This window comes from Lissotriton helveticus, chromosome 1_2, assembly GCF_964261635.1.
Source record: "Lissotriton helveticus chromosome 1_2, aLisHel1.1, whole genome shotgun sequence".
NCBI lineage: Eukaryota > Metazoa > Chordata > Amphibia > Caudata > Salamandridae > Lissotriton > Lissotriton helveticus.
This window is the reverse complement of record NC_136058.1, coordinates 283,037,736-283,063,344: the sequence shown is the minus strand read 5'-3', so window position 1 is coordinate 283,063,344 and position 25,609 is coordinate 283,037,736. Positions and strand designations below refer to the sequence as shown.

Here is a 25,609-nt window from a genome sequence, read left to right as displayed (position 1 = left end):
CACAATCATTGTGTTAAATCTCGCTCACCTGCTCGTGGCCGATAGGAAGATCCCAATGGACTGGAGCAGCTCGTTCAGGCAGGTTCCAAACATGTAGCTGAGGAGGCACTTGTTAAGGGACTTTGTAGGGACACTTGGAAGTGACAACAGCACAAAGAGATCAGCATTAACACAGCAGAACAATGGAGACGGGGGCTAGGGGGGAGCGTTATGGCAAACTCGCATCTTATACCCAGAATGTTGAAGGATTCTGCAAGAAACATTGAGGCCCTAAGTATGAGTCAGGCGGGGCGGGATATCAGTATGGAATCTTGGAATCTGCACCTCCTGATCACCGACTTTTCCTCTGGCAAGGTAGGAGGGGACGGAGCATTCAGTGCTCACCCGTGCCAGAACTATTCATTCCCTTCTCTCCCCCCCCACCATTCCTACCCCAGACAGAAGCCCCTGCTCTCATTTACCACCCGCTTAAAGCACGTTTAAAAGTAAATGTGTGGATATAACGGTTGGAAACAGCATTTTCTGCCACCATGAATCTCCACATGTTTACACCTAACTCGTAATCAGGGAGCAAGTCTATTATTGCTCCTGGATGATGGTTCGGGCATATTAATACTGCACAATGTACTCACTCCCAGAATTAATCAATCAATCAATCAAAACATTTGTAAAGCGCACTACTGACCCGTGAAGGTCTCACTGCATTTGGGGTGGGGTGGGGGGGGGGATGCAGCTACTGCTCGAACAGCCAGGTCTTGAGGAGTCATCTGGAGGTCAGAAGGTCTTGGGTCTGCGTAGGGGGATGGGGAGGGTGTTCCAGGTCTTGGCGGCGAGGTGGGAGAACGATCTGCCGCCAGAGGTTGCTCTTCGGATGCGGGGGACTGTGGCGAGGGCGGCGAAGCGGAGCTGGCGGGAGGGGTGTAGAATCTGAGTCGTTTGTTGAGGTACGCTGGTCCGGTGTTGTGGAGTGCCTTGTGCGCGTGGGTGAGGAGCTTCAAGGTTATCCTCTTGTTGATGGGGAGCCAGTGCAGGTCTCTCAGGTGGGGGGTGATGTGGCTGCAGTGAGGGATGTCGAGGATTAGGCGGGCAGAGGCGTTTTGAATGCGCTGGAACCGTCTCAGGAGTTTGGCTGAGGCTCCTGTGTAGAGGGCGTTTCCATAGTCCAGCCTGCTGCTGATGAGGGCCTTGTTTTGGTGGGGATCCATTTGTAGATCTTGCAGAGCATGCGGAGGGTGTTGAAGCAGGAGGATGAGACGGCGTTGACCTGCTTTGTCATGGAGAGGGTGGAGTCGTGGATGAACCCTAGGTTGCGTGCGTGGTCGTTGGGTGTTTGGAGCTGTTCCCATTCAGTCGGCCACCAGGAGTCGTCCCAGGCCGAGGGAGTGGATCCAAGGATGAGGACTTCTGTCTTGTCCAAGTTTAACTTCAGTCGGCTGTTCATCATCCACTCAGCGACGGCTTTCATTCCTTCATGGAGGACCACACACATGAAAATGGCGGGCATCAAAGCTGGAACTGTATGCTGTAGACAACCAGAGGTGCAACTAGAGCCAAAACATTTTGGGGGGTAAAGTGGGGAGGCTGATTCTTCCTACAATATGCAGAGTGGAGATGCATGGGCTCTAAAATGGGTGAAAACACAACAAAGCCTCGTTAGCAAGTAAATGGTCTTTTAAAGACCTGTGAAGTACTCGGGTGCAGCTGTGTGTGTGCCTCAGACAGGGCTGCCACACAAATGGGGTGCGGGGGTGGAGGGGGGAGTGAAGCCCTTTGAGCCCAATGGGCGTTGCGTGCCTGCTGACAACCAACAGATGCACTGTGCTCTAAAGACTGGTATGACTTGTGACTACCTATTTTTAGGGAGTGTTACCTAAAGACAGTATATTTTGTGTTAATGTAAAGGGGTGTTGCTCGTCACTCCTAGTTTGGACCTTATACTTAGATTTTTTTCATGATCTCTCATCATGAAATGTTTGTAAATCCGACAGCGTTAACCGATAAACTTGCATAAAACCGCTGTATAATGTATTTACTTTTTTTTGTAATTTACTTATAAATGGCACTACTGGTCGTATGCATCAAGGTGCGGACACCTACAAGAAGATGGTGGAGAAGAACAGATAGAGAGGAGAGAAGGCCGACAGCCAGGATTAGCAAAGTAGGAGAGTTTGGAGGTCTTTCCAAAAAGTAAGATGGTTGGACTGCTATCTCACTTAAAGGGGTAAATTGTTCTAACTTTTCGGGCCCTGTAGCGAAGGCATAAATGCCAACATTTTAGAACATGAAAGTGGGAGAATTTGAAAATAAATTGTGAGAATTTATTTTCCCCATTGATTTACATTGTAACAAAGGCAATTTTCGGACGGAGACAGAAAAATAAATATATTTTTGCCTTCTAAAATAGGGAGTCTTTTGCTTGAATCATGTCTGTAGAAGGGAAACACGCCCCTCTAGGCCATCTATTGCCTGTGAGCAACAACTGTTTTTATTAAAGTTGAGTTTAAAAATGATTGAGGAACACGAACGGGAGAGCAGTGATGAAGGTGGACAGGCAGTGGCGTGACAAAATCTGAGGGCCCCCGTAAGGTGCATGGAGGGGCCGCCTCCATACTCAATCAGGAGCTCTCTGTCTGGAGTACTGTGGGGGCCCCCTGGAGCTTGCCCCCCCCCGCACCGCAGGGACTGTGGGGGCCTGTATTAAGCCACTGTGGACAGGTTGGTTGTTTCCATGATACATCAGCGCACTACACCTATCATGTTTAATTAACAGAAGCAGAGATCTAACATGAACATTACACAAGGAATGTGGGAAGAGAGAAGAGGCTCGGGGATCTCCATAAGCTATGTCGGAATAAGCAGACCGGGGACACATAATGGGAGTGATTGGTTAAAAAAAAGAAACACCATTCAGCAACCGTGCCAGAGATACCTACATTGCATAGTCTGTGGAAGAATCAAAAGGTCACCATATCAAGTGTGGCAGACATGTCAAGCAGGATCACCCTCACCCTCACAGATAATGTCTCACCTCATCAAGGGCATATAGTAGGGAGGTTTTGAACAGGCCAAACGCCCAGTTACCATCGCTCCAAGGTTCCCAACTCTCATATGACCTCATCCTTACTAAGAAAGGCTTGGAAAAGTTTCGGCTCACTGACAAAACATTAGTCAGCTGACTTTAGGTGCTTTAAACCTATATATATGTATATATATATATATATATATATATATATATATATATATATATATATATATACATATTTATTTATTTTTTACAACAATGTGGCTGCATTCACCAGAGCAGCACAGCAGCGGGTGCGGGCGTTCAGCCCAGCCAAGAACATCAATTTTTCATCAAAGAAATGCCGCACTCAGGAACTTTACGTTTTTTCAAATTTTAATTAAACAGAGCCCAGTCTGCACACCGACGCGTTTCAGCCTTACGACCTTGGTCACGGTAAGTGGTAATACCTCTAGCAGCTGTTTATAGGTCATTTCCTGTTAAGCATGCCCATGAATCCTGGGACATGCAGTTCTCAATGTTTTAGCACAGTTCAACCACAATGCAGACATTGTATTTACTTATCGCAAATTTTTCAGTGCATTTTCAAGCTTTGAGAATTTAAACAAAAATTGTATAGTTACTTATTTTCACATCCCTAAGAAAACATTTTAGTGGCAATGCCTTTTTAAACCAAACATTGTTATTTTCTCACATCCACATTTAGTTGTGCGTGCCATAATTACATGAAAGAAACCATACTTGATATGAATTGTTTGATTCTAAACACAGATTGAGGGTATAGTACCCTAAAAAATATATAAAATCAGGAAGTTGTTATACATTGTTTTGACCAAGAGTGGCTGCTTCACAAGAAGTAGTTTTTTCATCTCACAAACCATATCTAAGATGCCAAAGCCTGACTGAACAAATTGACATGTGTCTTTTTTTCACCTATACTAGCAACGTGACACTGCTTAACTATGGACCATATGCAGCATACTCCTTTGTTTGTGTTGCTCCTCACATGCCTGTGGTCTGATGCACCCTGATAGCTCCCCGCAGCAGAACATTCACAGCAAATTAGCCCTTTCAAGGTCACCCTAATATTGGGAAGGATATGCTGAGGGGATGCCCTCAATTTAATAGAAACCTCAAGTGCAAGGACTAATGTATATTTCAATCCCACCTAGTCTCATGACTTATTCACATTCTGAACCAGTGAAGATCACAAAAATACCTCATCAGAAATTACCTGTATGTAAGTAAATAAAAAACCCTTCATTTAAATACTTGGAAGGGTATTCTGGTCTCCATCACACTCTCATTTCATCTGAGTGAAACAAACCAAAGCTGATGAGAGCTTGCTCATAATTTAAGCAATGTATTCATTTGGTTAATTTTTCTTAGCAAATTTGCTAGTTTTCTAATAACTTTTTTCATGAGTGGACCTGCAATAATATAAATATATTTGTATATGATTATTTCTTATTCGTCCACTAAGCTAATCATCTTATTTTAATTATTTTGTCATATATTTGTTTTGAATATTTCCTTGCTTACCGTTTAATAAAACAATATAAATAGGTTTATCAACACATTAGAAGTAGAATAGCGTAACTGCCACCTCTCACATCTTCTGTGGTTACAGGTGTGAATCAGCCAAGGGGAATTTAACTTTCAATGCTTCTGAGTTTGTACAAATTAGGCCTATAAAATCCAGTAGCGAAAACATCTGTTACGTAATGTATTCTCATTGCAATTTTTAACCAAATTTAAACAACCAATGTAATTTCATATTCCAATTTCAAAAAAAGGATAACACACATCCATATTCTTATTTGTACTTTTATCACCTTTAGTATTTCTCCTATTTCTTTCCAAATTGTTAATCTTATGTATGAGTCACTCTTCTCCATTTTTCAAAAAAAAATTCTTATTTATTTATATAAAACTATGGCTGTTTTCATAGCAGGATCTGCCTTGACCACTTGTGATTTGTCTATTACATAACGGATCAGTGAAGCCAGGTCTTTCTAGTAGTTGCAATGGTTTAGAAGCACTTTAAATAAGTGTGGGAAAAGTGCATGCCCATTCATCCCATAAATACAGCTTACTTTTTCATATGTACACCTTCTTTTGACAATCATTGCATTCTCAGACTAAGACACTGGGATTATGGCACTTAAAGAGTCATTAATACCAATCAATGTAGCTTTTTCCAAACCATTCATTGGTTATTCTATTGAGAACCACGTGTGTAAGACAGCGGTGTGTTATTTTTGTAAACGAGGTTAATACTAGTCCATCATGTGCCAATGATACTATTCTGCAAAGCATCGTTTGCGCCTTTGGTAACAATATGAAATACTCCCACCACCTAGTCAAACATTTCAACATGATACTAGAAAACACTTTGCTAGCTGGACTCAACATAGATAGCAACCTATGGATGGTGAGATGAGAGCATCAGTGTCTTCATTTGAATGGATAGAAATAACCTATAGTGTTTATATTTAAATAAAACACTGGAAGGGGTTTGCAGAGAATGCAGTAAAGTGAAGACTAGCTGGGCAATGTACTACTATGATGTGAAATCACAAAACAGTAGCGTGTTCTACCTATGTTTACAAAGTCTAATAAAAAAGTCTTGTACCAACTGTGGTACTTCTTACACAGGTAAAAGCCGTCAAAAGGATACGAGAGCCTCAGCCACGTTGTGAGGCGTGCGAGAAAGAGGCTTCCGCCTTGGGAGAACTCCTGCTCCAGCTCAGGGCCCGTCTTACCTCGGTTCATAGTGATGAAGTTATTCAAGATACGGTGTCGGACCGCTGCGTTGCCATTGTCCCACTCCTGGAGGAAGCTCATGAGCCTGCCAATGGCTGCCTGCTCCTTTGGGGTTGTCATGGTCAGGACAGTGCAAATCTGCCAATAGAAATACGAATAGATCATGGATAAATTGATCCTTCAGTTTATAAGGCATTGCTAGATTCATGTGATGCATCAGTGCAGGCTACAAGAGATACATGTGTGCTATGATGTATGAAATGACACAAGCATAGATATCACATGCATTATTTCCTGATCCCCGCTGGCTTCTTGTGGGTCTCTGGTCAATTTGCAACAAGTCAAGAGCTTTCAACCCAATGTTAAGTTGGGGTTTGTGACGATTTTAACACTATTCAACTTACTCATTAGACTATTTATTAGGTCTCGCCCTGGCGATTACAGCGTGAAGCACTGTCTCGCCGCGAGACCTATAGTCACCGGCTATGCTTTCAAGGAGACAGGAGATGGGCACGCGCAGCATGCCGGAAACGGATCAGGTCGCACGCGTGAACACGCGCTCCGATTCCGGAATGCTGTTCACAGTCACAATGGATCAGGAAGCGTGCACGCACACACACACACACACACACAGACACACGCACACACAGACAGACACACGCGCACACACACAGACACACGCGCACACACACAGACATGCGCACACATCCCCTCCCCCCCCACTCACCGGGCTCTTTCAGCGTGTCCCTCTCTCCCTCGGCAGCGGGTCAGTCTCGGCAGCAGGCGGGGCTCTCCACGAGCACGGGAGCCCCGCTAGCTCACACACTCACTTCCGGCTGGCTTCACGGGCACAGGAGCGCGGGGTATGCTCCCGTCTGCTTCCTGCCTTTTTGCGGCCCGCCCCCGTCCCAACACAGGTTTCCTGGCTTCCTGTCCAAGCCGGGCTGCGACGGTGAGTTTCTCAATACCTGACTTGTTTCTTCTGTATCTACCTACGTCTGGTTGTTTCTTTCTGGCCCTCACTCTCTTTCTCTCTCAGACTCCCCTTTCATTATTTTCTTCTTTCCAATAGCTGACCTAATTCCTCTCTTACTCTTGCCCTGTCTTTCTCACCTTGACTTCGTTCTCTCTTTCTTCACTACTTTACTTGTTAATTAGGTTACAAAATGTGCTTCAGTGCCACAACCTTGTTGACTGTTGTCATGGCTTTCAGTGGTTTTGATGACTACCTGTACAGATAGAATAGTAATATCATTTCAAGAAAATAAATGCATTTATTCATATAGCGAAGATGTCTGCATTGCTTACGAGTGCCACAAATGCGTCTTTTTTACTTTTTAGCAGCTCACATTCAACCAAAAAACGTATATAGCAATGTGTATGTTCATGAGGTGTGACTCTCATCATAGCGTGGCTAAATATAGCTTGTAAGGTATATGACAAAAAATATGATTTTAATGCCAGATCGTGTTACAAGTTATGTTGTGCTTTATTTGCTTCGGCTTGATATACAATACAATTTGTGAATGTAGGGTTGCTTCTTTGTCAAAATGTAAACACTGCTTTAATTTTTTAACAAATTGATCTTGTGTAGATATTTGGTTGAATAACATCATTGGACATCAACCTGAGGGCCATAGTGATAGTAAAAAAAACATATATTTTATATACCGTAAATAATTTATTGCGGAGGCGTACACCTCGTCAAGCCTGATTCCCTGGTTTAGAACCTTCCCTAAAAATTACGTTTTGTATGGATTTTCCATAAAACAGATGTTTCTGTTAGGCTTCAATCATTCAGATATTTGTTTTCAGGACTGGTGGATTTCGGAGTTCACTCCTGTTGGCCTAATGACTGTGCAGATATTAAATGCATAGCTAGGCTTGGGCTTGGGTTAACACGTGATGGATATTGGCTATTCTTCAATGCTTCCATTAGAATCAGTCAGCCCCTCTGCATTCAAGCCATCCAGAAACATTAAGGACATTCTCATGCAAACTAGGCCCAAAAAGAAGTCAATTGACCAACAGACAACACTGTGGCAACTACCCACAGTGAAAGGCCACTACCCATGTGGGGGGTGTAGTCAATGCGCATTCACAGCCATACACAAAACCATCAAATTGAATGACTCCTTCATCTGGGAAATGAGGAGTCATACGAATTGCAATACCTCTTAACTGTATCTATCTACTGATCTGCCTATGTGGTCTATACTATGTGGGTATAACGACATGCCCCATAACGATACCTATCTCGGAACATCGCAGCAACTTTTGCTGCAAAAAGACCAATACGAAAATGTGCACGCATTACTTAGAACACAGGCACTCACCAGATTCTATGCAATGGTTAATACTAGAGGCGAGTACCAGGGCGACCAAACAGAACCTCTTTATTAAAGAACAAAGATGGATACACCGCCTATCATCAGACAGTGCAGGCCTGAACGAGGAAAAACCATTGAGTTCGCTCTAATTGATCAACCAGGCCGGACACTGACTACGTCCCGCTTTTTTGAGGGTTACATGGATTACATTGCAACACATTAGACACATCCAGGGGATTATACTTTAACACCTGTAGGATGCGTTCTGTGAAAAGGAAGAAGACTGACCAGTGTCAACAATCCTTCAAACATACTCTTGTACAGAGGGGAATACAGCTATGAATCCATTAATACCACTGTGACATGGCCGTCAATATCAGCTACCATAAGTGTCAGTCCGTCCTTGTGAAACAAAATGCATGAGACACCCCAGAAAGGTGCACGCATGAACAAGATTAAAATTTATGCTATAATACCAACCAGTGCACAATTTTATTAATTTCACATTTCAAAGAAACGGTGAGATAATTTTCAAGGAAGCATGTCATGGATTAACAAAATCAAGAGAACCATATGAAACTTACTTATTAAACTAAAGAAAAGACCGAAATAAGGCCAAATAAGCGATTCTGGCTTATTGCTAGACCATTCTGTCATGGCCGCCTGCCTCACCCCAGCGATCACATGACCTTATATGCTAACTCATCCAGGGTCACGTGACACCAAGCCTGAGAGAAAAAGCATGGCCGCCCGCAAGCAGTCACCTCCCGGACTCGGCGGCGTGGGTAGGTCCGATTGACATCGCACAAGGCAGCAAATTGCAAGTACTGTGCAGCGAGTGCCAAGAATGCAGCGCGACACTCGTTTGAGGGAAACCCTTTAGATCTCAGCTAAATTATGCATTGAAATAATAGAGCACGAGCAGAGATTGACCCATTCGTTTATTTTCCACCGAAATACACACGCGCACAAGACAGCGCGATACTCAGACGAAGGTAATAGTTTGGTCCCCGCTGGATTGTGTGTTGTTACAACAAGCGCGATAAACACAAGGGGACTGAGATAGACTCAATCGTCTATTTACCACCGCTACACAAGCACACGGGTACTGATTAGCGCGATACTCAGGCTATGTGAATAGTTAGACCCCCGCTGGGCTGTGCCTCTATACTTCATAGCGCAGTGACGCGTATTAGTAGTGCACATGCGCGAAGAGTTACGAGGCTAGGTGATGGGACCAAGCTCAATCCTGTTGCACCAGCCCAGGAAACGAAGCTCACCCGCAATATTAAACTAAAAAAGAAAAGCGCTCACAAAGAATAAGTGGACCCTAACCTGGGAAGCACCAAGTATTGTCAGCCACTATGCACACACTGTTAGTGTGGGGAGTAGCCTCGACATTCTAGCCACCTCTTCCCTATACTTTAAACGAAAGAACAATTGATTTCAACCACAATGTGCCCTGTTTACAAACAGCGCAACACACTTATCAGGAACAAGGGTTATTACTGTAAGAATGCCCCACATAATGAATACTTACGGGGGCTCAACTACCCCTTTAATAAGGAAAGTACAAAGTGCCAACCCTGAATACTAAGCCCACGTAGCATGCACATTAAGACCCAATTTAATGCCTAGCTTCAACTGAACGGTAGGCAGCGATAATAAACTTAGACCATGAATAGCATAGCCCTTCATCAAACTGCCTAGATGAGACACCACGGCATACCAGGCACAGGTGGACCCACTAGTTAGACGGCTTTGTTAAATGCCATAATCAACTGTACACACTGTATTCTCTCCCTTTACACACAGCCATAACTACATAGAAACCATTGTGCAGACCGCGGGGTACTGATGATACCTGGGTTCTTCACATATTAGGTGAGTCCTCTAAGTATTTTGACCACCAATTGCTTTGCTTCTATATCCACAGGGGCATGTTGCATACGACTTGCTCACTGTTGATATGTTGTCTTAATATTTTTAACCACCTTTTTATCACTGAATGCGATAGCTGCACAAATTTAGCGTGTTCGGGAGAAATGTATCACGTCACTACTTTAAACAGCCTGGAAACCAACATCTGTTTTTTATGCCCTTTTCTTCTCATCAATACAGGTAGGTCCAGAGCTTCACAGTTGCATGGACACAAGAAGTACCTCCTTCTTGTGACATTAAGACTAGCCTATTGGATACTGACTAGGTCCTCTAGTGTAGACACATCATTACTCAAGGTCCTGAAGAATCGCGAGTTAAATTAACGTAAACGCGAGAAACATGTTGACCAGTACAAACATACACTGACCGGCACTGAAAGAGGAACATTACACTCCATCCAGTGCTTGCCATTATACTTTTTAACAAAGACAGGGGACCCCTAGAATAAAAGTTTCTCATAGGTACTCCCAGCCTTATTTTAAACCCACTTTTTTGTCTACACAACCTATGCCCCACACCCGCACTTCACAAAACGGCTGTTGGATAAAAGATCTCCGATAAAGTGCCCCTCCTCGAGGTGAGCCCGTTGGGTATTGCAGCACTGACCCAATGAGGAGCAGTCCAGATAATGAAGCATGACACCTGCAAAGGTGTGTGAGGGCATTACATCCAACATAATGGATGCCAAATTGTGATCTCACTGAGACCAGTGGCACCACTACACTAGGTTGACTCATACATTTCTCCTCATGAGGAACAGCTCAGCACCTTTTTGTTTTGATCCTTGGGGGCACACGCTGGTGCTGGACCCCCCACTCTGAGCGAGTGGAAATCAACCCTCCTCCCCTCTCCCTCTTGTTGAATACACAGCCCCTCTACAATCACAAAGGTTCACCTCTAGTTAGATAGTTGGTGCTGGGTAACACGGAGCTAGACTATTTCTGTGTTAGGATTTGTACCATGCGCAGCTACATACATTACTTTCCCAATAAAAACTATGCATGTGATTCTGATAGAACAAGAGTCAAAACAGACCAATACCTGTTTTTATAACAAAACACTCCTTCTAGAAATTGTCTCCATAACTGTTATACATTTATCGTCATATATACATCATAGCATAACAAGCATTGGCATAGCCAATAGGTCTCGCCTTTGGGACCTTATAAGTGTTTAGCCATGCAACTGTTGATGTTGTTGCACCAAGGATATTGTGCTGCATAACTACTTATAAGGTCCCAAAAGCGAGACCTATTGGCTATGCCAATGCTTGTTTATTTTGAGAGGGAGAGTACCAGCACTTCTCAAGAGAAATGCTATACTTTTGATTGGAGATTACCAACACTTCTCAGAAACAAGCAGGTACTCTGGTATAGAGTACCTGCACTTCAGTTTTTCCATTTCATGCACTGATTATGTAGCTGTTTTCAATCACAGAAGCAGCAAAAGTCCTGTTAGGTGACACACTATGCTATGCATGGGTTTTTAGCTCACGCATTTCAAATCACACCCGTAACTACATCGGACACGCCTCCTTGAGAGACGCCTAGTTTTTTCAGCCCACTTAAAGCCCTGCTTGTTGCAGCAATGTTTACATTTTGGGGTACAGTAACTGTACGCTGAGGCTGATGTTTACTGTCTTCCATGTGTATATTATTAAGTCCAGTGACCTTGTGCAATTAGATTAATAAAACCTATTCAGGGGTGTTGACGGTGGCTGCTAGAGAGCAGAATTGTATTGCAGGGCAATAAACCTGGGCACGCGGTGGTACCAAATTTGCAGTGTTCTGTTGTGGATTCTGACTTGTCGCCCTCCCAACCCCCCATTTCTCAGCCCGACTACTGAGAATATTCGGTTTCATGGAAATGGAAACAAAGTATGGCATTTACTATGCTTTATTAAGCCTTTGAAACATCGGTAACAAATAATGCCATTAGTGAGCGAGTACATATATTCCTATGGCAGCACGTCTTCTGTCAACATGTCTCCTTAGCACGCAGCTTGTATTCCAAGAAAGGGGGCACACCCAACCTCATGTCTGACGTTCAAAGTAAACAGAATCCCAGCAGCTGTCTCTGATGACTCTTTTCTTCTCACGTATTTAGTGGCGAAGTACGAAGAAGTAACTTAATGTGCTATAAGCACGGGTGTCAGGTGCACGGAAAGCGGGGCCCACAGCAGTTGGCGAGCTCGTTCCGGGACACAATGAAAGGGGTGGGGAGCAGACAACGTTAAACAAAGTAAACAAGTAGCAGCTGTTTTCGGGAGTGGTGTGTGCGTGCAGGCGCAGTCTTCACTTTTCAAGCACTGCACTTGTGCTTGTGGCGAGCCGCTGCTCTCTCCCGCAAGGTGGATGCTGTCACAAGCACGAGTGCAGTGCTTGAAAAGTGAAGACTGATGGCTAAAGGCCCTCCTAGAGAAGCATGCGCGTTGCCTAGGTGAGACCTAAAAATGACCTATGAAATGCATTTAGACAATGCAAATATCAAATTAAAATGTAGCAATATGTTTTTAATACAGTCCAAACTCTGCAAAGTGCTAAATTAGCCTCATCCTTTTTCTAGGCATAATGGTGTCTCTCTTTTAAATGAGATCCGCTCTTCTGTCTAGAGTACTTCTGTCTAGACTTTTCATCTGAAACGTTTTACAGCAGTTATGGCACATATTCTTATAACAGGACATTATCTTTTCTTTGTTATGCTCATACTATATGCTGCACATCTCTGACCTCTGCATTCCTTTCTATATTTCTTCCCATTGACACAAATCATGGGCGTTATATAAATGTTTACTAAAAATAGATTATTAACTAGGAAAAATAATCTTACAGAAGTGAAAGAACTCATGAGCTTTTGAATAAATAGCATTTGTCCACAAATAGCTAATTACAAAAAAACTGCTTTTATTTAGTAGCTTTAAACAATATTCTTGCAAGAGTGTAATGCACAGTCTCAATAACTAGAACTTTTCTTACAAAAGTTCCAATCAGCTTCTACCCAGTTAAGTAATAAAATAGTCTTGCAAAAGTGAAAGATCCAATTAGAGTGTACTTTCATTTTCCAAAGCGGCATCACCCGCACTCAAACATATTTACTTATCTGGTAAGTTAAACCTTACCCAACTGTATTTTGCTGAAAGTCATTTAGTTTGGAATCAATTATAAATATTAAACTGTGTTTTATAAATGTACTGCATACCGTAGTTGGAAATACAGTCCTGCATTGTGTATGTATATTGAATCTGTTTTAAAACCATATCAAAACAATGTATACCGTTCACTGGAGCATTATAAAATATACAGCATTAATGACCGAAGGCATGAGGTCAACGGTCAGCATAGGGGTCTCCTGAAATGCAAATGCTGAAATATAGTTCAAGAAGTGGATTAACAAAACCTGTTCGTGAGAGGGGGACTCCATGGATCTTACAATGAGGAATTTATTTCAGATTGGGGGAGCCAGCGACGGAGGGGGGTGGGGGAGTCATAAAAAAGAGGGGGGGGGCAGAATCTAAAACCATTGTATGACTAACAACTGAAGGGTTACTCAGATACTTGGGTCCTGCAAGAAAAAAGGAGAACATACCCCCGCCCCCTTCCAGAACGCAACACCACGAACCTCAACTATTTAGTTAGATTCAGGGATTTGTAATTATAAACCCAGCAGATGTAATATAGAATGTATTGCCATCCTGATTACTTCTTTGGCTCCTATTTCTATCAGCAGCTCCTCTTCCAGATTGTGGTGTAATTTAGGTGTGCTTGTGTAGAGTTCAGATGTGTTTTTGTGTGTGTGATGGCTTCTTTGTGTGGATAGTGACAGTGCTTAAGAATTTGTGTTTGCGTAATGAAACTCTTTGGCTGTAGCATACATTTCTCTTATCAAGAAAAAACATCTAGGAAATACCAAGTAAACTGGAAAAATATAAACCATGCAACCCCCTACAAGCATTGTTCACGAACAATACTCAAAAAGAGAAGCTCACAATTGTAAATCCTGGCATAAACAGTAATCCTGGCTGAAGTGGCTGAATGGTATTAGGATGCTCCTTATGACAATATTGACAGAATATGTCTGAAAACATGCATTTTAATTTGAACAGGCATACCATTGCACCCTCGATTTCCCTTTTCTATTTTTAGGCTGGCTTTTGAGTTATTCAGTGACAGCGTCTTTACCATTTAAATTTTGTTATTTTCTTTGGTGTTGGAATAATTTGTTTTTGGCCCAATATTCAAAGTAGGTCAAGTATAGGTAGACTGCATGTGACTCTTGGCATTACCAACAATTATGTCCATTGTCTAAAACATCTATAGCTCCAATTTGTTGGGTATCTAGTAGGGTATACAACGTTTACAACGAAACTTTTACAACGCAACATCCATTACAACGCATATATTTACAACGCAGTCATTACAACGCATGACACTACAACGCACACCACTACAACGTAGAAGCGCAAAAACGGTTTATGCGATGTGTGCAATGTACATTAGTACTTTGTGAATATTTTCTACGCTTCCTAGGTGTTTAAAAGCCCTTTCTAGATTTAAATCGGTATAGCTCCTGCCCAGTTTCTTTAATACCTTATGATACCACTATTGTTTTATAGAAGACCATGGTGTAGCAAACTACATTATTTTTCAAGTGCTCTCAATACCTTTATCAATATCTGATAGTCTTCCACCTTTGTAGAGGGATGGGTCGGATTCATAGTTATATTGAATAACCCAGATGTGGATGAATGATGGTGGTGTTTCTGCACTGATCCTGCCGCATCTATCACCTGCTTCCAAGAAAGTTGATCATGCCGTTCTGCTGCACTGACTGTTGTCGTAAATAATGGCAGTCACTTAATATGGTTTATTTGAAATCCTGCTAGTTGCTCTCATGGTCTCGAGGATTTGGAAAGCAGCAGCAGCAGGGCTATTGTGAAGGGAGGACTTAGAGCCGCATTGCCGCCCCGCCCTCGACACTACAGGCAATAAATACCTCTCGCGGGAGACGCTCGCCGTCTTGAGGATTTGGAAAGCAGAAGCAGCAGCAGGGCTATTGTGAAGGGAGGACGGAGAGCCACATTGCCACCCCGCCCTCGACACTACAGGGAATAAATACCTCTCGCGTCTCCCGCTCCGCGGGAGACGCTCGCTGTCTTGAGGACTCGGAAAGCAGCAGCAGCGAGGCTATTGTGAAGGGAGGACTACGTGTCCCAGCAGGCAGCGGGGACTGAAAGCCGCATTGCCGCCCCGCCGTCGACACCACAGGCAATAAATACCTCTCGCGGGAGACGCTCGCCGTCTTGAGGATTTGGAAAGCAGAAGCAGCAGCAGGGCTATTGTGAAGGGAGGACGGAGAGCCACATTGCCACCCCGCCCTCGACACTACAGGGAATAAATACCTCTCGCGTCTCCCGCTCCGCGGGAGACGCTCGCTGTCTTGAGGACTTGGAAAGCAGCAGCAGCGAGGCTATTGTGAAGGGAGGACTACGTGTCCCAGCAGGCAGCGGGGACTGAAAGCCGCATTGCCGCCCCGCCGTCGACACCACAGGCAATAAATACCTCTCGCGGGAGACGCTCGCCGTCTTGAGGATTTGGAAAGCAGCAGCAGCAGGGCTATTGTGGAAGGACTACGTGCCCCAGCAGGCAGTGGGTCTGAGAGCCGCATTGCCACCCCGCCCTCGACACCACAGGTGGATTTAATCAGCCCTCCATTTTCGTCGCCCGGGCCAAGGGCGGGCCCGTCCGCGCCTGTCAGTGGCTGGAAGAGGCTGGGCTGGGCCACCCCCCTTTCATTGCTGCAGTGGAGCCTCTAATGAACTGGTTAGTGATATTGGACATTTTATTTGGAGAACTTGAGCTATGATTGCTAGCTTTTGAACATTTTTCCCACCTGCAGATTCAAATTGTGACTTATGATATAAGGGAAGATAATTGTTAAAATTGTAACTGCTGAACACTGCGGGGGTTTAATTTGACCTAGATAACTGGTGGTCCCAGTTACGTACGCTCGAGTCATGGGGAGACGGAAGACCCAGGCAAACCAGGATGAGGTCTTGGGTAATGCCAAAGTAACCGTGACCACTATGGATGCATTTTTGACCAGAGCTGCTACGGTAATAGATAGGGAGATAGAGATGGTAAATAGACGTCTCTCAAGATCTCCAATTGACGGCTCAATGGCGCTCTTGGAGGGAGGTATAGTTCAACTAAATAACCGTACTGATGATATTGTGAACTCCACCCTCACGCAGGGATTGGAGAACGGTACCCTCAACTTGGGAGCGCTCTCTCCAGTCTCGAAGTCTCAGTCGGACGTTATTCCTGCTCCCCTATTCCCTGTTGTCACCTTAACCAGCAAGCAGGGGGGTGCCGAACTTATTCAACCAGCTTTGTGTAGTACAGGTGAGGGAAAAAGCCTGACCATCAATACAAGTAGTAATACCAAGGCCGATAGTAAGACTAATTCGCTGTTACAACTGGGGGGGGGGGGACGTTGCTCTAAAAAAAAAATCTAAAACAACTATCCCATTACCAACAGGCGGGGCTGTCCCACCAGTGCCTGATCCCCCACTAATAGAAGTATTTAAATCTACCCTTCTCAGCATATTGGAGGACAAACTATGCCCAATTATGACCAAATTGTATAGCATAGAGCAAAGTATAGCCGATCAGCACAATATCTTACAATCTTTGCAACACCATAGAAGTACAGCAGTAGCTGCCCCCTTTGTTGCAACCACAGAATCTGCGAAGGCGCTCGTAGCGGGGTTGACTGATGCCCCTTGTCCTCAAAATAATCATGACTCAAGGCCTACGGACCAGATTACTAGTAGCGTGGGGGGCGGATTGACAAAACCTTGGGTTGTTCGCCATTTAACGGAACTCATGTAGTAGAGAATTCTAGTGTAGTTATTAATGTAGTGGGAAAGCCGCAGGATCAAGTCAATGCTGTCTCGCAGAATTTGACAATTATTGATCTACCCCATCAATCTACCCCGTTGGTGGTAATCTTGGGTAACTTCCCCCCCCTAATAGATGGAGCAAAGGAGGATTATGGCCAACTAAAAAACAAAGTAACTCATTGGCTGTCCCGCAATACAGCCGCGGGACCAAATATTGTGCATGATATTATTATGGTCCGGCGTGTTGCATGGCTAGGAAGCTCTAGGAAAATAGGAAGGGGGGATTGTGTTGTGGTAAACTTTAGCAACCCCCTACCTGTTGAGAGAATCTTCAGGGAAGCCTACGCTGGTTTGTCTTGTAGTGAAAAAGGTATACAGGTACTGCCTTTGGGCTTCTTTTACAGGGCGATGAACCCCAGACAGAACAAATTGAACACTGAACATTACTTATGGCCATTTATGCACTTGGATTGCAATAGGCATAGTAATCATAATAAATGGGCGGGAAGGGATAATTCATGGGGGTCCCTTCCTCCTTTTCCCTTCACCCAGGGACAGAATAGATTTGGAGCTCTTTCGGGGTTGAACGGTTGTGATTGACTGAGTGAAAGGACAGCCCAAATAGATCAGATAGCCCAGACATCGAAGCCCACTGTTGTCCAGCCATGTATTGAGCCACTACATAAAATAACATCAGTAACATCTATAGTAGTACAGCAGAAATATGTATAGGTCAGGGGGTATTAGAACGAGAACTGCCAGGAACTCCCATTGTCGCCCCATATGCCAGAGGGTCATTTTATGATCCAGGCACATAACGTGCTGACATGGAACATCGCAGGGTTGGCAGAGAAGTTTGTAGACCCAGTATGGGTACAGTATGTTAGCAATTACCCTGTAATATGTCTCCAGGAGACAAGGCTGGTTAACTGTAACCTTTTCTTGGAGGGGTACAAAGCGTTTTTTGTTCCTGCAATTCCAGCCTCGAGTGGGAGAGCAAAGGACGGACTGGTCATTTTTACCTCTCTGTCTTTGAAATGCAGAATTAAGATTATGTTCTCCTCACATAGAGATTTTCAGGCAATTGTTATTGGGCGCGGAACTTTCAGCCTATGCCTGATTAATTTTTATAATGCAGTACATAGAGAAGAGGAATGTAAGATAACTAATCTGAATAACTTCATTAAGCAGTACTGTGGCCCCTACAGAAACAGTCTTATGATTGTGGGTGACTTTAATTTCCACCCATGTGGTGATCCTGAATTGACCAAAATGTGCGACCTGGGGTGCCCAAGGATCCAGGGCCTTCATTTTGAGCACTCTCTACAGGGAGATGTCCTCAATGATATGCTTAATGAATATGATTTGGCATCAGCCATGAGCTTTGTATCCCCATCTAGTAAACAAAAGGTACCGACCTTCCAAGGTCACAGTGGCGGCTCATATATAGATCATATTTTAATCTCTACAAACGTTCAAACCTACTTATTGGGCTACACAATTTTAGCAAGTCCTTTTAGCGATCATAACCCCGTGTGTGTGTGTGTCTAGGAGGGAATGTGCTGAAAAGGAAGGACTCGGTAATAACAGCGGGAACACTGAAGTTAGCAGATGGTAGGCGACGCCTCAAATGGACCCAAGTAACTCCATCCCTCTTCTATAAAAAGCTTCAAGAGTCCTGTGTGGCAGAATTCTCCTACAGTTTGAATCCTGACTCAACAGCTCTAGACATACTCAATGCCTTTAAGGGGATTGTCTCTATAGTAGGGGCTTTGTTATCTGTTCCAGGACAAAGTAAGATTACTGGTGACCCCAAATGGTTTAACCCATCATGTTCCAAAGCCGCAAAAGAATTAAAGGCTGCACCTAAGGTAACCCCTAGGGACAATTTACAGATCCGTACTTTACGTGCCAATTACAAAAAGATGCTGATTTACCGAAAAAGGGAACTAAAAGAGGACACATGGCGGGAGCTCTTAGATCCTATGACCCTATCTAGTAGTTCCAGATTTTGGAACATTATCAACAGACCTCTTTTCACTAGGGAAAGAGCTGAGGATCTGGGCACTAATATAACAGAGGAGGAATGGGTGTCCCACTTTAGCACCATTTTCAAAAATGCTTCAACTTTACCCCAGTTGCAGGCAAGAACCCAGAACGGGGAGGTAGCCATATTCACGGCACGAGAAGTTGAGGATAGTATCACCAGTCTTACAAGTGAGAAGGCTCCAGGTCCGGATGGCGTCCCACCGGACCTTTTTAAATCTAACCCCTCTCTCTTGTCATAAAATCCTGGTGGCTGTGCTGAATGCCGCCGCCAAGGAAGGGTGCCTAGAATCATGGGGAGTTTCCACAATTGTTCCAATATTTAAAAAGGGAGACCGTAATTGTACCATGAACTATAGACCAATCTCCCTTATCGACTCCGTGGTTAAGGTTGTTGGTGGAGTCGTTCTAAATAGACTGACTGCGTGGGCGGAAGAAAATAAGATTATATCCGACATCCAGTACGGGTGCCGCCCAGGTCACTCAACTGTGGCACAATGTCTCAATCTTTACCTAATCCTCGGAAAGTACACCATTGCCCGCCGGGGGACAATCTACATGGCCTCATGGATCTTTCCTCTGCTTTCGATTGTGTGAATCGAGGAAAGCTGTGGCAGTCCATGAGGGCCATGGGGGTGGAGGCAAACCTAGTGGACTTTCTGAGGGATTTACATAGGGATACTTGGGCGAACGTTAGATATGCTCAGGATCTGAGGGTCTCCAGGGATTTTAACACAGAAAGGGGGGTCTGGCAAGGGTGTATCCTGGCCCCTTTTCTTTTCAATCTTTATATTAACGATTTGGATAAGACCCTGCTGGAAACCAGGGCTGACTTTCCGTACGTGGGTCGCAGGGGACTGCCCGTCTTGCTATATACAGACGACGCGGTCCTCCTGGCACGTACCCCCAAAAGTTTGCAGATCCTGCTTGACACTTTTCGAGGGTTAATGGCCGAGCGAGATCTGGCCATAATTAACTCGAAATCTTATGCAATGCAGGTAGGGCTCCACCGAAAACGCCAGTACACCTTTAGGGCGAACGGAGAGAGAGTACCGATTTCCCCGACTTTTTCCTATCTTGGCGTCCTATTAGATGACCACTTGGATTGGGGCGCCCTAATTAAGAAGAAAAGGGGGGAGGTGACCAGGTCTAATGCAGCGATTTTCAGCTTTGCAGCCAAAATGGACAATCGTCCAGTGGCTGCAATGTTGAAAATCTATCAAGCCAAGAGTGTCTCTATAGCTACCTACGGGAGCGAATTGTGGGGATATACTGGCGTGGAGGGCATCCAGGTGACGGAAAATAATTTTTTTAAACAGTTGCTGGGAGTTCCTAAAGGGACTTCTAATTTTATTGTTTATGAAGAAACTGGCCTTTCTTACATATGTGATACTTTGGCAATGTGCCCGTTGCTTTTTTGGCTTAAAAGTTGGCTAAATAAAGATTTAAACCTCACCCACAAATTATTAAAAGAAGCTCTGAGCCTGGACCACATGATTGATATACCATGGCTAAAGTATTTAAAGGGGTGTTTTAGTGAGATGGGGCGCCTGGACCTTTTTTTTTATCACCTGAATGTATTACAGACGTGGCTCTTGTAAAAAGAATCTTTTTTAATGCGTAAAAAAGCCAAGCGGGAGGAGACAAAACTGATGAAAACTGGCGTCCGCAAGTACGTGATGCTCAGAACTTCTTTAGTAATGGAGCCTTACCTCTCGTGGCTCTTGTTGGCTTATGAGCGTTTTTTACTAATTAGGTTTATATTGGACTATTTCCATCTTTTATTAGCTGTACCTAAGGGGAGTCATAGAGGCAAAGCGTTAGCACCCTGTGGCTGCGACAATTTGTCTCCTCAGGATCTGCTACACTTTGTGTTCTTTTGTGATTTTTATGAAGCCCCACGGAGGCTGTTTTCAAAATCAATTTTAAAAAAACTACACTTTTCACAAGTACGCCCCACCCTCTTCTTTTTGCAACTTTTAAAGCCTAAATATATTCCGTTTGTGGCTGGTTTCTTGAAATGTTCCTTGAGGTATAGAAAATGTTTGGAACCCTAAGGGACTTGAATGCTGCTTGATTGAGAATATAAAACCATACAATGTGATGCCCTCTGACCCTACAATTATAGACCGTAAACTGGAACAATTGTATTTTATAACTAGTATTATGTTTTTTAGCTCTGTTTATTATATTGATGAAATGTAACTTTTATGGTTTCCTAAATTTGTGAACCGAATAAAGTTTATTGAATTGAATAGTTGCTCTCATGTTGTGGCTGTTCTTCTTTCTCAGCCATTCCAAAGTCCACCTGATGCAGTGCTCTGCATGGCTTATCCTTGTCACTCATTTTCTACAACATATAGGACCATCCTCTATCATCCCTCATTCACGCACATGGATTGTATTTCTATTTGTTCACAAAAACACCACTACTGTCTTAAGTTTGGGGATAATCAGGCTGACTGATTATCCTCAAAACATATTTCTTAAACATACGGGAGTGGATGTAGAGCGGAGACCTATCTCCTGAAGATATATACCAACAAAATGGAATTTATTGTATTGAGTGCTAGCTACAAGCTCCGATCTTTCACTTTTTGGCCGTTGGAGGTCAGGGTCTTCCCACACTCCTGAAGCTGAGCTTTAAGTTAGCCATTTTTAAAAGAAGACAATGTTATAATTTCTATCATTTTCATATTTTGTATAAAGTGACACCTGCATTCATTTTGAAGGGGACAACTTTGCCAGAAGTAGCAGTTTGATGCTATTGACTTAATAATGACATCTTTCTGTGTGCAGGAGAACACAATTATCTGATTAATAAGTCAATCAGATGCTGCAGAATCCAGCTGTAAGATCCACAGTGGGTAATAGGAGGTTTGACCATGTCTTGGATCTCCTTCACCAGTTACATTGACTAAAGGTGTATCAGTGCATCACAAAAAATAAATCTTTGCACTTTCACTCAAGCTATTTATAGATCCTGTCCACAGTTGCATCTTAGAAAAACCCTTCCACACATTCCATCATATTCAAGTAGTAAAAATTACTTTTATATATCACTTACAAAGATACATTGTGATGCATAGGTTCTACCTGGTGGAGCAAACTACCAGATAGACTCCACAAAATGTTTTCCATTGTAGCCTTCACAAAGAAACGTAAGACTTTCTTATTTTTCAGGAACTCTGCCCCACTACTTGCCAGTTAGAGTGTTCAGAGAGATGTGCGGTAGTTGTCTATAGAGTGTACATATGCTATTTCTATTGAATAATTGATTATGTGGAAAATGTATAATAATCTACACTATGTATTTACCTGACCACACGTACTGAAACGTTACTAAGTGCTTGAATAACAGGTCATACCCTAAGCCAAGTGAAAGTTACTCTTTTGCTATCAACCTTGGATGGATGAAGGCCTAGTTGGCTATACTGGAATTCCAACCTGCAGGTCACTGGTCAGTACTCAGCATTCCGACTTGCTACAATGGGATTACCAGGTGCGACTGGTGAGCTTTAAATAAGGCAAGGCCTAGATGCCATGTCTTCAGTGCATTGACTTAGTGAACACAACAGACATGCAAGCATGGTCCTGCCAAGGGAGGTTTGTCAGGCTTCTCCACACAAAAGTTTTGAAAAATGCGCCTGTTGGCACGCTTTACCACCATAGGCATTTTGTATTTCAGCGCCTGGATGCCGTCACGGGGGATTATCCACGCTTTACAAATCCAAATTGAGTGATTGATTGAATCTGCTTGTTTCTATCTGCATGAAAACATTGACAATAATCAAGAACTATATCTGAGCACAAACAGCGTCTATTAGTGCAACCCAATTCACACTAAAACAATACATTTGACCACGTTGTTAAAAAAGGTTTCACAGTACGACGCAGCAAAGAAAAAAGGTTTCAAAATACAGATATAAAAATATTTTAAAATTAATTTTATTCATTTAGACCATAAAGTTAATATCCTCCTTGTTCAACCTCCCTATGGGTTACAATCTAAAGAATGCAGGTATTTCAACTCTATACATTAAAATGCATTAAAAACAATCAAACAGTCGACGCAGCGTTTCGGTGTAGCATGTAGTAAAATCTGTGGAAAATCAATATAGATCAAAATGGCGAGAGATGGTGCCTAAAAAAGGCCCTAACAAAGCAAAACAGATGGAGGTTGAAAATTTTGTGTTACCCCTCTAATTATGAAACTGATGAAACATAATCTAACTCAGAAAATAAGATTGTAGTAAGAAAGTTTTACGTCCTGAAGAAGGTGAAAGTATCCATGCTACACCGAAACGCTGCATCAACTGTTTGATTGTTTTTAATAAATTTTAATGTATAGAGTTGAAATACCTGCATTCTTTAGATTGTAACCCATATGGACGTTGAACAAGGAGGATATTAACTTTATGGTCTAAATGAATAAAATGATTTTTTAAATATGTGTATGTATTTTGAAACCTTTTTTCTGTGCTGCGTAGTACTGGGAAACCTTTTTTAACAACATGGTCAAATATATTGTTTTAGTGTGAATTGGGTTGCACCAATAGACACCGTTTGTACTCAGATATAGTTCTTGTGTCCAATAAGGGAGCGCTCGCCCTTCTTAACAATTCAGAACAGGGTTTATGTCTTTTTGGTTTACATACATACCCCATCCCTGTAATATACATAGGGGTACCTTCCTACTCTTTCTATTTGAACAGACTCATAACTGTTCATTGGACTTCATGATTATTTTGTAATGGCTCTTTCCTTCTACTTTCCTGTCTCTTAAGTGGATGGTGGGTGTTGTGTGTTCGTATTTGTGGTCATTCTAATGTTGTGTGTTAGAAATTAGTTGGGGGTTGTTAGGAGAAACTGGTTTCATTATTTCAAGAAAAGCAATAATATGCTGTTTGAAGTAGGACGATGTCATGTTTTCCTAGTGTTATTTTTGTAACATGTCATATACATTGGTTTTCTTGTCATATAGAACATGGATAAAATTCAGCTTTCCTCAGTTGGTTAATGGTATCCACCAATAAATGGTTATTGCGCCTTTGAAGTGCCTACAAACTGGTTTGGACATCAGAGCTATCTCTCTATATGTACATTAATATATTGGCTCTCTAATAAAAGAGAGGGACCCAACAACCAAAGGGGTGGGGTACCAAACGACAAATGTCAATAAATGAGATCCCCCTTGGACAATTTCAAACTTAGGCAGTCACTCAGTTCACAAACAAAATTTGTTTGTGAACTGAGTGACTGCCTCAGTTTGAAATTGTCCAAGGGGGGGATCTCATTTATTGACATTAATATATTGGTACTTATAGATTGCAAATCTAGATGGAAATCAACAGAGCTCCTTTAACAGGGGCATGAGAGGTGTGACACTGTCTTCTGAGAGTGATTGCTTTCTTGTCCTGGTATGTAGGGGTGTAGATTCTGATGACCAGGTAGGTGATGAAGGTTGTCTTGAAGAAGAAGCAGCCCTGGAGATGGATCACATGTAGGTCTTTCAGAGCAACAGTTATGTGGGTAAAATTCTTCAGGCCTTTGATGAGAAAGACCACAAGACCTGAGAGTTTTCAGAATTTTGGGCAGACCATTAGGCAGAGCTTTGCCTGCATCCAAGTGGGAGAGAACCAGGGCAAGCACTTTGATGCCCACTTTTGAAAGAAATGATTCACCTTTTTTCAGGAGGTATAGAAGGTATCACATACTGTCTTGCTTTTTTGGTGATGTGTAAATTGAAAGAGAGGTTAGAGTTCAGAGTGAATGTAAGCAATTTAGCAATTGATGTCAGCTAAGGGGGTGCAGCCATCTAGGGTAATGTCAGCTAGACAGGCTTCCATATGTATTTATTACTAGCTGCTGGTGTAAATGAAAATCCCGGTTTTGTGGGTTTGGCTCTAAGTAAGTGGAACTGAGTGGATTTACTGATTATGATATATCTGTGGGTGGGCATGGACCCAGGAAGTTCCACATAGAGGCTGGAGGTGATGGGGAGAGAAAGTATGCAACAAGAGTCAATGAGTTTTGGGATGTTGAGGTTCCTAGCTGTATGATCTAGAAGGGTTGGGAGGTAGTTGAACCATTGCAGGCCTGTGTCAGAGAAGCCCATGTGTGTTTGCGGGACTGCAGGGTCTGGAGTGGACAGATGCATTGCTTGCCCTTGAATCATACTTTGCTTTTATTAGTTACTTAATTGATGATTCTTGGTGGGAAGGAAAAGATCAATGGAATGGCTCTAGAGAGTGCACCCTACCCTGCATTTCCTATCACAAGTCACTTGTGTTTTTTTATTTCTGTCCTCAGCACATATGACAATCATTGATGTGCACTGCATGCCCATAATAACATGGAATGGGACACAGAATGGGGATCTCTGGTCTGGAGGGGCACATCACGTGCATAGTCCTTTACTATTCAGTATTACCACCAGCTCACTGGGCCACGGAAGACTGATGGTAGCAATGAATGATAGAGGCTGTGCATGACTTTTTACCTGTCACTTGTGAGGAAGAGTGGCCTATTGGCCTCTCCTGTTTTTAAATTAGTCTGACACTCCCTTGCAACTGGGTGCTTTACTTCATCCATGTTCGACAT

The 25,609-nt window shown here is 43.2% G+C and overlaps 1 protein-coding gene across 5 annotated transcripts in view; it reads right to left on the bottom strand.

Moving 5' to 3' along the window:
• ARMH1 (armadillo like helical domain containing 1) overlaps positions 1–25,609 on the bottom strand; it is a 649,433-nt gene that overhangs the window by 548,361 nt on the left and 75,463 nt on the right. For all 5 annotated transcript variants that reach the window (XM_078671741.1, XM_078671739.1, XM_078671740.1 and 2 more), the window contains exons 2-3: positions 5,703–5,926; positions 29–97 (exon numbers count right to left, since the gene is read on the bottom strand). In XM_078671741.1, the coding sequence (XP_078527867.1) occupies positions 29–97; positions 5,703–5,908 (275 nt within the window). In that variant the 5' untranslated portion in view covers positions 5,909–5,926. The remainder of the gene's footprint in view (positions 1–28; positions 98–5,702; positions 5,927–25,609) is intronic.